The sequence below is a fragment of the Molothrus aeneus genome, chromosome 6, assembly GCF_037042795.1.
Source record: "Molothrus aeneus isolate 106 chromosome 6, BPBGC_Maene_1.0, whole genome shotgun sequence".
NCBI classification, from domain to species: domain Eukaryota; kingdom Metazoa; phylum Chordata; class Aves; order Passeriformes; family Icteridae; genus Molothrus; species Molothrus aeneus.
Genome location: NC_089651.1, coordinates 61372333 through 61386509, shown reverse-complemented (window position 1 = coordinate 61386509; position 14177 = coordinate 61372333). Strand labels below are relative to the sequence as shown.

Genomic DNA, 14177 nt, shown 5'->3' with positions numbered 1-14177 from the left:
GGAACACGCACTGCTCAAGTTCTTAAAAATTAAGACTGGGGTGATTTATTAATCTTGTTAAGAACTCTGATACAAAGCACAGTAAAAGGCCACAAACCAGTAAATAAAATGTGAAGGCCACTTTATAAATGCTGCTACAGAACTACCAGTAAAACAGACTCACTCTCACACCAGTTCAAACACGGCCGTTCGACTGGCAAAGAAAAGTTCCATTCACTTATCAGTTTAAAAAGTTTAATAAAGCTTTAAGTGTTTGCTGGTTTAAATGCTACCAATTTCCAAAGTGGATTCACAAGTTAAGTGTAGATCTAGAGGGAGTTATTAGGTCTGGAAGGCAGGACTGTTCCCAAGCCAGAGGAAACGCTGCTGGCCGGATCCAATCCCAGGAGTAGCAGACTGTGTTATAGGCCTCGAAGTCAACTTCAATTTATACAGGTCATTAGCATATCTGGAAATATACAATATAAACAATTGTACAGGCGCATAGCTTTGTTCTCCACAACAGCACACAAACTCTTTAGCTTAAGACACCTTTGCCTATCAAAACAAAAAAGGCACATCTGAACAGGATGCACGTGAAGTACTCGGGATCCTCCCCGATATCCGAAACGGGTACTCCTCCTTCATCCTTTCTCCAAAGAACCAAGACCAAAGGAATATTTTGGTATTTAGATTTCAACCTATTTTCTTTTCTTTGTCTTCAGCAGCAAATCAATGGCAATTAAGACATGGCATGAGAATATTCCAGAACAGGAGCTGTCACTCAGGAACCTCAAGGCAAGTGGTCAGAGGTTTCAAACCTGTGACGCTCTGGGATCCTTGTGTTGTTTGATCATCCCATTGCTGGGTGTCCTTAATTTTAAAAAAAGGCCACTAGTGCTCAAATTTGAAAAAAAATTCCACAGACGCACCTTTGTTTTTTGGCTCAGTGCAATTAAATGATGTCAGTTTAAATTCACTTAGTGTAGTTTACAGTGCAAAAGGTCTGTTTTGTGTCCTGGCAGAACGGTCGGCACTGAGGATGTGAATCAAGGCAATGCTGCTGCTCACCTGAGGGTAATGCTGTCCAACCACACAGGCTGGAATGTGTGTAGTCTGAATTTTTTCCAATTTAAACCTTTTTTTTTTTTTTTTTTGATCAGCAGCACTTTAAGAGCATAATTTGTGAAAATACTAAAATACACTGCCTTTTTTTTTCGAATAAATTAAAAAAAAAAAAAAAAGAGGAACTTTACAAACAGTATTCCAGTGTCAATGACTACTATGGCTAAGGTCATTGAGGAGTTTCTGCATTTTCTAGCAAAGACAGTCTGTGCAAAGGAGGGTGGGAGAGCTCCCTTTTGTAAGTCTTTGGTGGCAGTTTGGGCAGCTGGGGGCTGGAGTTGTGCCGGGGCGGCACGGGGGGCACGGGCGGCTGGGCCAGGTTGTTGTGGCTGGCGCTGAGGACGCAGCAGCGGCGCAGCACCCGCGGGGAGGGGGTGCTGGGAGGGGTGCCCGGGGAGCTGGGGCCGGAGCCGGCCTCCCGCAGCCACTCGGGCTCCCGGGGGAAGCGGCCCAGCGGCGGCGGCTGCAGGCTCAGCGGGCAGTTGATGAAGTGCTCGGGCGGGCGCAGCGGCACCGGGGGCGGGGTGTCGGGGACGGGGTCCCGCGGGGGAGGAGGAGGAGGGCTCTGCAGGGGCTGCTCCAGGGCGGCGGTGTAAGCAGGAACGCGAGGTTGGATCTTTGGAGGCGGCGGCTGCCGAGGTGGGATTGCTGGAGGATCGTCATCCGACTTGGAATTTCCCTGTGGTGTGGTGGAGAAAAAGGAGGTGTGAGAAATGGAGAGCACGGAATGCCAGAATGGTTTGGGTTGGAAGGGAACTTAAATCCCATCCCATTCCTCCCCCTCCCATCCCATTCCTCCCCCACCTCCCACTATCCCGGGCTGCTCCAAACCCTGACCAGCCTGGCCTTGGACACTGCCAGGGGCAGCCACAGCTTCTCTGGGCACCCTGTGCCTGGGCCTCCCCACCCTCCCAGCCAGAATTCCCAATCCCCAACATCCCATCTAAACCTTCTCTCCTTCAGTTTAAAGCCATTTCCCTTGTCCAGATGTTTGGATAAAGAGCAGTCTTCATTCAGATGAGGAATTCTCCTGACCTCTGCTAGTGGTGCTGTCAGAAGCACAGCAGCTGTGCCCTTGATGGGAATGTGAACACTCTGTTCCTGAAACTCCTAGCAGGGTTTGGACACTGGGAATCCAAAACTTAAAACCAGGAAACTGGAGCTCTGCATCTCAAAGTCTTTTAGACTGACAGAGCCCTGTTTGGATCAATGGCTGAACTTGACGACAATCTTCAAGGTCTTTTCCAAGAGCAATAATTCTAGATATTGCCCAGTTTATCACCACAGTTATTCCATCCGGGACAGCAATACCTTAGCATTGGAAGCATCCTGATCCATCTTTTTTCGTGGAGGAAGTGGAGGAGGGTTCTGAGGCTCATCACTCAGTTTAGGGAAGCTCCCCCAGGAGCTGAAGAAAGTCTCTGGAGAGGGAAGAGCAGATCTTTTACTCCTTGTGCAATATCTGAGGAACATATTCTGGAATATCAAGCCAAACTCAAAGCAACTCAAGTAAGATCTTTGTGCTCCACAGCAACATGAACCAGTAACTTCAGCAGCATGAAATCCTTTAATTTACTGCTTTAATCAGATCTAGGCCTCACAAAGTGTTCTCCTATGTCCAGTATCAAAAAAAGGCATCAGCAGTCTGCAGGCAATGCTGAGAGACAGGAATATAAATCCAGGGAACTCCAAGTGACTTCTTACAGAGGGAGAGAAAAAAATCCTCAAATTAAAACACAACACAACCCCTGACTTGTATTGGTGATTTCTGACACACCTTTGTTTTCCTCTTAGGAGTGCACTGAGCTCTGTGTCTACATCAGGCCTGTGCTCTCCAGCTGAAAATTAAATTACTCATATTTTAAAAAATGTGTGTAGAATAAATAAAGAGAACAGCTGAAAACCCAGGTGAATGCAGGATATCCTTCACAGATGTAGCACAAAATGTGTCTCTTCCTTCCCAGCAACAGAGCAGTTATTTTCATTACGTGGAATTAGGAAATTATCAAGTTGCTTTATTTGTAGCTTTAGTCAAACAAAACAATCATCAAGGACATTCAAAAACAGAAGGAAAATCATGGGAGAGCCTGGAGATAAAAACCCAACCCAAACTAAACCAGCAGTTTAAGTTTTAGGCTCTACATTCTTTACTGGACATCTGATCTAAAAGGAGCCCTTCTGAATGCAGCCCACATTCTCATCCCAGATTTCAGATTTTAGTCCCCACCGAGCTCTCCTGAACCCAGGAAAGGCAGAGTTAAAATTTAACAGAGTTCCAAAACTCACTCGACTGAGGCAAGTTCACAGGAGCGAAGATGCTGTTGTTACCTGGGAAATAAAAAAATCCATTAAACCATTTCCAGACACAACCACTGCACTGCAGCACATAACAAATGCCTGAATAACCTGAGAGATCAGAAAAACCCCAAGTTTATCTGCTGCAAACCTGAATGAGAATTTCCTGTGGAAAACACTCCTGAACTGGAGAATTCAACTCACGCTGGGAATTAATTGAATCACTTCACATTTTGCAGTTTATTTTTTTAAATCCTGGCACACACACACGCACACACACACCCACACACCCCTCCAATGCATTTGGGAAGCCTGAGGGACAGCACCAACGATTATGGGCCCACGGTAAGTGGTTATTTACCATAAGAGCTGTTGAGGTCAATGTCCAGGAAGACGCTGAACTCGGAGGAGGCCGACACGGGCGGCGTTGAGGGGGTGTTGGGGGAGGTGGGGGCCGACGCCGCCGTCTCCTGCTCGGCCTCGGTGATCCTGCTGAAGCTGATCTTGCTGGGCTCCTTCTCCAGGGGCAGGGGGTGGCTCCTCAGCGTGCCCGACGTGGAGCCGTGCCTGCCCGTGTTGGGCCTAATCCCGGGGGATTTCAGGGGATACGTTGTTTTCCTGGGCTGGATGGAGACGGGGGGCTGTTAGCACTGCAATGTTCCCAACACTGCAACATTCCCAACTGCAACGTTCCCAACACTGCAACGTTCCCAACACTGCAACGTTCCCAACACTGCAACGTTCCCAACTGCAACGTTCCCAACACTGCAACGTTCCCAACACTGCAATGTTCCCAACACTGCAATGTTCCCAACACTGCAATGTTCCCAACACTGCAACGTTCCCAACACTGCAATGTTCCCAACTGCAACGTTCCCAACACTGCAATGTTCCCAACACTGCAACGTTCCCAACACTGCAACGTTATCAAAACTGTTCCCAACACTGCAACATTCCCAACTGCAAGGTTCCCAACTGCAACGTTCCCAACACTGTTCCCAACACTGCAACGTTCCCAACTGCAACATTCCCAACTGCAACGTTCCCAACACTGCAATGTTCCCAACACTGCAACGTTATCAAAACTGTTCCCAATACTGCAACGTTCCCAACACTGCAATGTTATCAAAACTGTTCCCAACACTGCAACATTCCCAACACTGCAATGTTCCCAACACTGCAAGGTTATCAAAACTGTTCCCAACACTGCAACGTTCCCAACACTGCAACATTCCCAACACTGTAATGTTCCGTATTGCAACATTCCCCACTGCAACAGGGTCCCAACAGTGCAACGTTCCCATCACTGCAGCATTCCATACTGCAACATTCCCAACACTGCAACGTTCCCAAAAACTGCTGCCGTTCCTCACTGCAACACTCCCAACACTGCAACATTCCCACACTGCTGCCATTCCCAAACACTGCTGCCATTCCCCACTGCAACATTCCCAAACACTGCTGCCATTCCCCACTGCAGAAATCCCAAACACTGCTGCCATTCCCAAAAACTGCTGCCATTCCCCAGTGCAGAAATCCCAAAAACTGCTGCTATTCCCCACTTCAACTTTCCCAACAATGCTGCCATTCCCCAGTGCAACATTCCCAACAATGCTGCCATTCCCCACTGCAGCATTCCCAAACACCATTGCCATTCCCCACTGCAGCATTCCCACACTGCTGCCATTCCCCACTGCAGCATTCCCAAACACCGCTGCCATTCCCCACTGCAGCATTCCCAAACACCGCTGCCATTCCCCACACCGCTGCCATTCCCCACTGCAGCATTCCCAAACACTGCTGCCATTCCCCACTGCAGCATTCCCAAGGCTCTGTGAGGTATTTTTGCAGTATTTCTCAAAGAGCAGCACAGGGGTTCAGCAGATGGGAGGTGCAGCGTTATTTACACAGCAGGGGTTTGCTGGGAAGCTGTGCATGCAGCTGAAGAAATCTCTTTTTTCCCCACAAGTATGAGGAATGAAGAGTCCAGGTTCTGCTGCCAACCAGGACAAAACACTGGGAAAAACAGCCTTGGGAAATAAAAATTGGCTTCAGGTGCCGCTCAGAGCTGCAGCAGAGCCCAAGAGCAACACCACAGAAACAGCAAAAGCACAGAGGGTCACCGGGCCCTGCACACATCCAGGACCAAGGACACACTTGGAAACACATTGTCCCTGTCCTCCAGTTTATCCAGGACAAAATTCCTACACCAGGTCACTGTGTGGACAAGCCCAGCCTGGTTAGGCTTGGGTTAATCCAGCACAGATCCAAGCTGAGCCTTGCAAAGTGAATTATGTCCCCATCTTTCAGCAGTGTCCAGCACATTACAGCACCCACAACTGGATTTTCCTGAAATTCCAGTAAGATTCTCTCTTTGGAAATCATGAGCTGTAAAGAATTCCTGCCCAGCTGACTGGACTCCTATTTTTAGAAAAGATTTTAATAAAATTACTGTCAGAAGCATTTTTGCAACAGCAATTTCTGGTGTTTTCTTGCCACATTTGTAACATCATCTTACTCATTCCCCTAACAAGAGATGGCAAAAATGATTTATAGCTCTCCCAAAAAATTAGACATGGCTCCAGTTCCTCAGGCAATTACAACATATAAAAAAATACTGCTCTAAATTGTGATTTTCCTGCTTAAAAAGAACTCTGAGCTCCAGGAGCTGGGTTTTTTAAACCCAAAATTGCTACTCCTTTAAATGGAACTGTATTTTTTTCAGCAAAAAGGGTTGCACCTGTTAAAGTCTGCAGTTTTTGCAATAATATAAAATATTTAGACAAAACAAAACCAGAAATTATCTTACAGAAAATGGAATATATTAAGTATAAAAGTAATATTTTAATTAGTATTAATATAAGACTTCTTGGTATTGTGAAATGAAAAATATTACTCCATATTTTATCATATGACTGTATGATAAATACAAATTTAACACCAATATTTCAAGTTTTGAGGGGGAAAAAAAGTGAGTTTTAAAATCAGACAAAGGTAATATATTTTAGTAGTGACAAACATCAGGAGTAGAAGTATTTTTGAATCAAGTTTAGTTGGAAAATCAACTCAGGATAAGGAATTTTGAAGAAAATATATCTGGCTTATTGAGGTAACCCTGTGTTATTTTCAGAGTGGTCAGTAAATTTTAGCAATTTAATTTTAATTAAATATTGCAGGAATTGGACCTGATGATCCCTGTGGTTCCCTTCCAACTCAGGGTGTTTTCCTGAATTTTCAGGGAAAAACTCACAAATCGAGGAGGTTGCTTGCAGTTCCGAGGTTCAATCTCCAAGGACTTGTTGAACAGATAATCTGTAAACTCCTTTTCTGGTATTTTCCCCATGGGATTGAGATTTTCAAAGAATTTCTGAATGAAACAAATTCAAAAGAATATTTAAAAAATAAGCACACAGAGAAAATGTTAATGAAATACTCAGAATTCAGTGATTCAAAATGTCATTTTTCACCACTTTTGGCTGCTCCTTTGTGTGGTTCTTTGTTGTCTACCACCCACTGCTCCCCCCTCTTTTGATAACCACTCTTCATGCAAAATTAGTCCAATGTTAGAAGATTATTTGGCATTTTCCCCCTCTCCAATCCCCAAAGAGATTTTTCATGGCTGCTTACCCGGATTTCTGGCTCAACCCGTAAGCAGTAGGGCTGGTTTTGATACTGCTGAATTTCCCCTGTAATTTCAGCCACTTTTCTCCTCTTACTGAAGTTAATTAATTCTTTCCCTTGTCTTTTAAGGAAGTCAGGATTCCCTTCTTCTGTCTTCAAGATATTTGTTAGGTATATTCCTGATTAAAAAAAAAAAGCAGTTTTTAACCATATATCTGCAGCAAACTCAACTTCAGAGTGACACCACACAAATAATTTGATGCCACTTACCAAAAAAAGGCACACAGGGAGGGTTGATTGACTTGAGCTTAGCTAAATACTTCTTAAAATGATCTTGGCTTAATTCTACTGCTTCATCCAAAACTCTTTTCTTCCTTTCTTGGAGTGCCTGAGTTAAAATTAAAAAAAAAAAAAAAAAGGGATGGAAATGTTCTCAACAGCATGGTTAGCAAATCCAAGGCAAATCCCTGGCTCTCTGAGCAAAATTTGGGAATTGGAATGAAGGTCTCAAAGAACCTCCTGTGGCAATGGGTTGCTCTGGATTGCAGCCTCCAACGATTCAGTCACATGGATCCCGAAGAAAAGATGCCAGATTACTGAAAACAGATTGATATTTTAACTTTGAAGTTAAAAAAATGGTCTTTAATAAAAATCAAACATTTGATTTTAACTTCAAGGCCTTGTGCTGCCTATCAGAGCCATACCAAACCCAAAGCATTTTATTCACCTTCTTCTTTTTCTGCTTTACTCCAGGGAGGCTTTGCTGCCAACAATGGATTTCACTCCAGAAGCCTGTGGGACCCAGCTCTGGATTCTGATTTAATTTCCCTTTTCATGCCCTAAACTCACCTCAAATGTGTGATCCAGCCTGTACACAGAGACAGAGTTCACAGCACTGACAATCTCCAGAACTCCATTGAAATTATTGAGGTCTTGGAAGACCTGCAGGATTTCTATGATCCTGCTCAGCACAGCCACTCGCTCCTCAAAGTTCTCTGTTTCCACGATGCACCTGATCAAAAGATGGCACTTGAGAAACACTGAGAAATAAAACCTGACACTTGCTGAATTATTAAATCAGATTTTTTCCATGAAAACCCATCCAGCATGCAGATTTTGGCTCTCTCTCCAGAATCTCAAGTATGAATTTCTGTAATCACATCTTACACATGTCCGAGTTGGAAAGTCAAGGGAGGATTTGGCAGAAATGAACCAGCAAATCCCAAGCACATCCAGGGGAAAAGTGCTCAATGGCACTGCCCTGCACTCACTTCTCAAACCACAGAGTGAGATTTGTAGTGTGACGAATCATTTTCAAGAGATTTGGGGAGTTTATTTCCTTATCTTCCTTTGTCCACACGCTGCCAACGAGTTCAGAAGGCTGCACAGCCCTGGCAATGACAAAACAGGAGGCAGAATGCTCAGTACCAATAAAAACTGTCATTTCTGTCTTTGCATTAAAAGATTATTTCTACAATAATTTCTAAGTCAACTTTTTGAGTGCTCGAGTACAGGAGGAAATACATTTTTATCTTAATTGAAATTGGGTAATTTTGAAGAAGCATTTTCAGATAAGAAAATTACAAAGGAGTGACATTTAATTTTCTGAAAGGGCAAGAAAACAACTTCAAAAGAGTTAAAAACTGAAAACAAGAAGGTGAAGCACTTATAGCAACAGCTTGGTTTCAACACAAAATCTCCCATCACTGAAGCAGGAATAGGATTTTATAATTTGAATTTTGTAAGACTCCTGAATTTTCTGCCCTGCATTTCTGTTATCACAAGTCTGATATGGAGATAAAAACTTTTTTTTGCACTCCTTTGCATATTTTAACATAGAGCACACAGCAAAGAAACCTCTTCCTGTAAACTCTGAAGTCCCAGTGTATTTTTGACTGATGGTGTAAATGGGGAGCATTTTTTTGGCTGAAATATTGACAGAAAAAGGTGCGAGAGTGTTGGAACCCTGATGCTAAGAATTTTAGACTTTCTGGGTTGAAAGATGCTGACCCTCAAACAAACACTACATTTAACCTGAAGCTGTAGAGAAAGCTTCCAAAACTATACAATAGCACTAAGATTATGAGTGTATAGTTTAAACAGAAGTGTGTAATATCACATGGTAGAAAACTCAGAGTTTAAAAGTTTTAAAAGATAATAATAGATATAAAATAAGATAGAAGTATTAAAGCAGTAGCTAGCTCTTCTTCACCTTTTTTATCAGTTTAAGTAGTATTATATACATAGAAAAATCCATGTTGCAAACCACAAATAAGTAGTTATTAAGCTAAAAATAATTTAGGTGTCATTTCTTAATTAAACAGTTTGCCATTAAAACGCCTTGTAGAAAGAGCTAAACAATGCCATTTTGTACTTCACTTATTAGTGAAGTACTATAAAACTCAGGACTTATAACACTATAATGTAAATAAAAAATAATAAACACTTAAGTCCAAACACAAAAAATACCACCTCAAGCACTTTTAATCCCAACCTTAACATAAAAAAAAAAAAAAGTCTTAGGTTGGAAAAATGGGGGTGTGCATTCTATTCCTATTGGATGGGGCAGTTCTCTGCTGTTCATGGGGCAGTTTTTCCTTTATCTCTCCCACAGCCAATCCTCCCTGCAGGAGATCTCTGCTGTCCATGGCCACTGAGTGTCCCTGCAGGGCTGATCCAATCCCAGCATCCCATGGGGAGATGCTGCGCCCAGGGGAGGAGCCAAGCATTCCTACCTGGATCCAATCTGAGCTTTGGGACAGCCCAGCAGCCTTTGCCCAGTGCATTGCCAGAGGAGCAGCTTCTGCTGCCCTGCATGGCCAGAGGGAGCCCAGGCCCATCTCCAGCAGCCCTGGAGCTGCAGAGGAAAACTCCCCCCTTGTGCAGGATCCCTGCTCCAGCAGAGCCACAGCTGGCACTGCAGGAGGGCTGAGCCCCCATGGGATGGGGCTGTGCCACCCCCTGACACACAGGGGATAGGGCATGGTCTGGCTGTCACTGTTGCTTTGTATTACTGCTTTTTTTTTTTTTTAAATTTTCTTCCCTAGTAAAGAACTGTTATTCCTACTCCCATATCTTTGCCTGAGAGCCCCTTAATTTCAAAATTACAACAATTTGGAGGGAGGGTGTGGCATTCATATTCTCTGAAAAATTCCTACACCCAGGGTTTTTCTCCTAGGAAGCTGAGAGGCCTCAGAGAAAAAGGAAAACAATTCTTATCTCATTTGATTCTCCTGTGTTGTGCTCATGTGGAATGTGTTTGGAGATTGTTTACCCACAGGTGATTGTTTCATTGGATTTTGCTGTGAGTTGTTTTCACTCATTGGCCAATCAGGGCCAAGCTGTGTTGGGGCTCTGGAAAGAGTCACCAGTTTTCATTATTATCTTTTTAGCATTGTTTAAGTATCCTTTCTGTATTCTTTAGTATAGTTTAGTTTAGTATTCTCAAATACATGATAGTATCATAAAATAGTAAATGAGCCTTCTGAGAGCACGGAGTCAGATTCATCATTCCCTCCTTCATCGGGGCATCCCGCAAATACAGCAGGAGGGGGTTTTACATCTTCCATTTCAGGGAGGCTCCTGCCCTCCTCAGCAGCCCCTGTGTTCCCAAAGCCAGAGAGGACAGGAGCAAAGAGGGAGGGGGCCGTGCCTGTACAGGTCGGACTCGAGCAGGGTGAGCTGCCGGGCGATCTCGATGGGGTGCAGCGTCATCAGCTCCAGCGCCTCGCCGTGCCCCACGCGCCACAGGTGCCACTCCAGCGGCGGCGGGGGGCTCTCGAACGTGATGTTGTGGCTGACCCCGTCTGCCTGGGCTTTCTTCCTCTTGATGATCTTAGCAATGGACTCCACCCACTTCTTCATGGATTTTCCTGTAGAAGAGAAAGCGTTAAAAAAAAAATCCCCCCATACATGGGTTTTTTAATGCTGTTGTAAGTTTGGTTTTAAACTGACAGAGGGTTACAAGTCCAAGAGAGGGGAAAAGTGCATCAATCTTGCTACAATAAATTGCTTTTTAATTAATTCATGTTTTTTCATAAATGTCAGTGTTATAGAGCAATCTCTGGGGAGGGAATATTTTGAGTTTGTAAATAAATGTATTTGGAACTGGAGCTGAGGCAAGAGGGATTTTGGACAAAGGATGGAGGGACAGGACAGGGGGAAATGGATTCAAACTGTCAGAGGGCAGGGTTGGATGGGATATTGGGAATAGGGATTCCTGGCTGGGGGAGGCCAAGAGAAGCTGTGGATCCCTGGGAGTGCCCAAGGCCAGGCTGGACAGGGCTTGGAGCACCCTGGGACAGTGGGAGGTGTCCCTGCCATGGCAGAGGTGGGACTGGATGGGCTTTAAGCTCCCTTCAACCCAAACCATCTTGGGAACCTCTGATTTTAAAGGACTTTTGGTAATTGAGTGAAACCAACTCCCCAGAAATTTGAATGTACGCTCAGAATTCTGCATTTCTGCACGTAGATTAACCAGCTTTGTATTTCTCTATTTTTCCCTTATAGGTTTTTGCACCTGTATCAGCAGACAAATAAACACACGTGAAACTTGTTCGATTTAACCACATCCTCTGACAGTTTTGGTGTGGGAAAAAGTGATCCTGTGTCCAGGGTCTTTTAATTGTTTCAGAATTATGTTGCTCAATGTAAGACCTGGCACTCTAAACACGAAAACCTGGAATTGCCAGGATAAGGATTAAACAAGCCAACACTGTTGCCCTCCACAGAGGCTGCCAAAAAAATCTAGTTCATAAAGAAGAGATACCAAATGGGCCCAATATCCTCTTCTAAAAGATTAATAATTTTCAGTTGGAACTTTATATAAATGGGAAAAATTAGGATGGAAAAAACTCAGTAAGCAAAAGGAAAGGAATTCTCTATGGAGAAGGGGAAGGTGACAGCCCGAATTACAGAGTCAGGCAAGGATGACCATGCTGTCCAGAGGGAAATATATTTAAAGTATTATTATCATCCTCATGCTTGAAATCACTTTTAGGAGCTGTTCAGGCTCCAGGCCAAAGCTTCCTCATGTAGAGGGGAGCCTCATAAACAGCTCAATTAAAGGCATTCAAATTACTCATGTGTGTAAAGGTATTCTCAGGCCCAAAATCCACCAGGATCAGCCTGGGAAGTTGTACCAAAAGGTGGGAAGGGAACAGGACCCCCCTTACTGCACCTCTGACACTGGAAATGAAGGTCTCCAGCCTCTCCAGCAGCTCCAGATCCCTCTCAAAATCATAAAAATGGTGCTCGACCCAGTGCCGGAAAACGTTCAATATTCTGAGGAAAGAGGAAAAAATATTAACTCTCTTTTAAAAGACTTCCATGGCTTATCCCATAAAAATGAACCACAATCCTACAAAACTCAAGTTCCAGATTCATGTAGTTGGTGACTCTCAAAATACACATGGACAAAGGAGCAGAGCAAAGACTGAGCTTGGCAGGGGTTTAAAACCTAAAAACTATTTATGCTAAAACTATTCCTTAAAACCTATTTTAGAGGTTTTAAAGAATAGTTTTAGCATAAATATAGCTTGGTGCTATTTTAAAATCTAATATAAAAAATGCCAGTGTTGAGATGGTTTCAGATGAGGAAGAGACTTAGCAAAATCAGATGAAATTGAGATTTCTAATTTTCCTTGTAATTTCCTTTTTTTCTTCGTGTGGTTTTTTTTAAATAAAAAGCTAATTAGATCTCCCACTTGTTAAGAAGCAAATTTGTCATTCTTTCTTTCCTACACATAAATTTCAGCTTCAAAGTTGTTGTTACTGCCCTGCTTATACAATTTTTAATGACCCAAAAGGCCTGATTAGATCCAGTACATCCTTTAAGGATAACACTGAACTTCCTCTTGATTTTTCTCTATTCTTTCTTACACAAAGCATTAATAAATCAGTCTCTAAAAGTGAACTCCAGCTGCTTTTCAGCCTTCTGCACTCAGGATAAATCAGAATAAAAAACTGGTTTGTCTCTTCTTCAGGTAAACAAGCTGAGCTCACACCTTCAACACTTTGATTTATCCAGGTGCAATTTATCACCTGAGCAAAAATCAGCCCTACATTGAGGACAAATGAAGGACACACAGAAAATTCCTTAACTCTCCTCGTCCCAGTGTGCAAGGTAAAAAATAAGGTTTATTCCATAAAAGAATTGCTGCCCAAACAGATCATTCAGGCTGGAAATCAATGCCACATTCCAAGAGGCAAAGTTTTAATCCAAGTTTCATGTAACAGGATCTTATCTAATCCATCTCTGCCCTTGAGATCCCGTGGTGAAAACTCTGGGAAAGGCAGAGAGTGCCTGGATCTGCTGACTGCACTTCCAGCTCAGCTCCTCCTCCTTCCCATGCCCTCGTATTTGTGTCCAAGCCCTTTCATGCCTGGCCACTGCATTTTCTACAAGATGGAGAGTGCAGGGAAGCAGGGAAGGAATAAACACCTTCATTTCTCCCCCTTCTTCCCAAATTGCAGTCTCTGAAGCAGAGGTCAATGTTTTTAAAGCACTGGAATGCACTAAGTGCTGAGTTTATCCACCAACAGCTCAAAGGCACTCATTTGCAGCTGTAAGACAGCTTCAAGCTGCTGGAAATACACAGTAAGGACCAGAAAGAACTCCCAGAAAACAGCAAAAGCAGGGAGAGCACGAGCTGAGAGGCAGCTCTGCCAGGAACTGATAACTGTGGAGACTTGTGGTGCTGCTGAACCCCCAGGAGCTGATAAAGTAGGAACACCAAGGGCCTGATAAGCTGCCCAAGGCCAGCAGCATGCAGGAGGACCAAGGTTACAGTGAGGTTGTGTGACTTGGATCACGTTCAAGAAGGTGGTGGCAGCTCTGTGTGGAGGAAAACTACAGGGTTACCCACAGATTTATCTTTTAAATATTATATATATATATATATGCACACAGGTTTCTGATAAAAATGGGACCCCTGAGTGACTTTCTGAACACCTTAGAGGTACTGGCATGTCAATGTGACCCTCTGAGTCAACTGCTGCTGTTTCAACAGGAATGTGTGTTAGCAGAGTAACTGAGGGTTCTCTGTGTGGGTAATTAATGGTAATAATTACTATTAGTAAAATTAATGTGCCATTAATAGGAACATCTTGATGTTACTCATCAGTGTAATGACTAAAAGTTGCTCAAGCAAACACTG

At 43.6% G+C, this 14177-nt stretch overlaps 1 protein-coding gene across 1 annotated transcript in view; it reads right to left on the bottom strand.

Moving 5' to 3' along the window:
• Window positions 1-19: 19 nt before the first annotated feature.
• Window positions 20-14177, bottom strand: part of SOS2 (SOS Ras/Rho guanine nucleotide exchange factor 2) — a 51752-nt gene continuing 37594 nt past the window's right edge. The window contains exons 13-23 of the mRNA XM_066552065.1: window positions 12200-12303; window positions 10673-10892; window positions 8292-8411; window positions 7870-8032; window positions 7291-7408; window positions 7027-7199; window positions 6650-6766; window positions 3761-4022; window positions 3391-3432; window positions 2416-2525; window positions 20-1783 (exon numbers count right to left, since the gene is read on the bottom strand). Of these exons, the coding sequence (XP_066408162.1) occupies window positions 1274-1783; window positions 2416-2525; window positions 3391-3432; window positions 3761-4022; window positions 6650-6766; window positions 7027-7199; window positions 7291-7408; window positions 7870-8032; window positions 8292-8411; window positions 10673-10892; window positions 12200-12303 (1939 nt within the window). The 3' untranslated portion in view covers window positions 20-1273. The remainder of the gene's footprint in view (window positions 1784-2415; window positions 2526-3390; window positions 3433-3760; window positions 4023-6649; window positions 6767-7026; window positions 7200-7290; window positions 7409-7869; window positions 8033-8291; window positions 8412-10672; window positions 10893-12199; window positions 12304-14177) is intronic.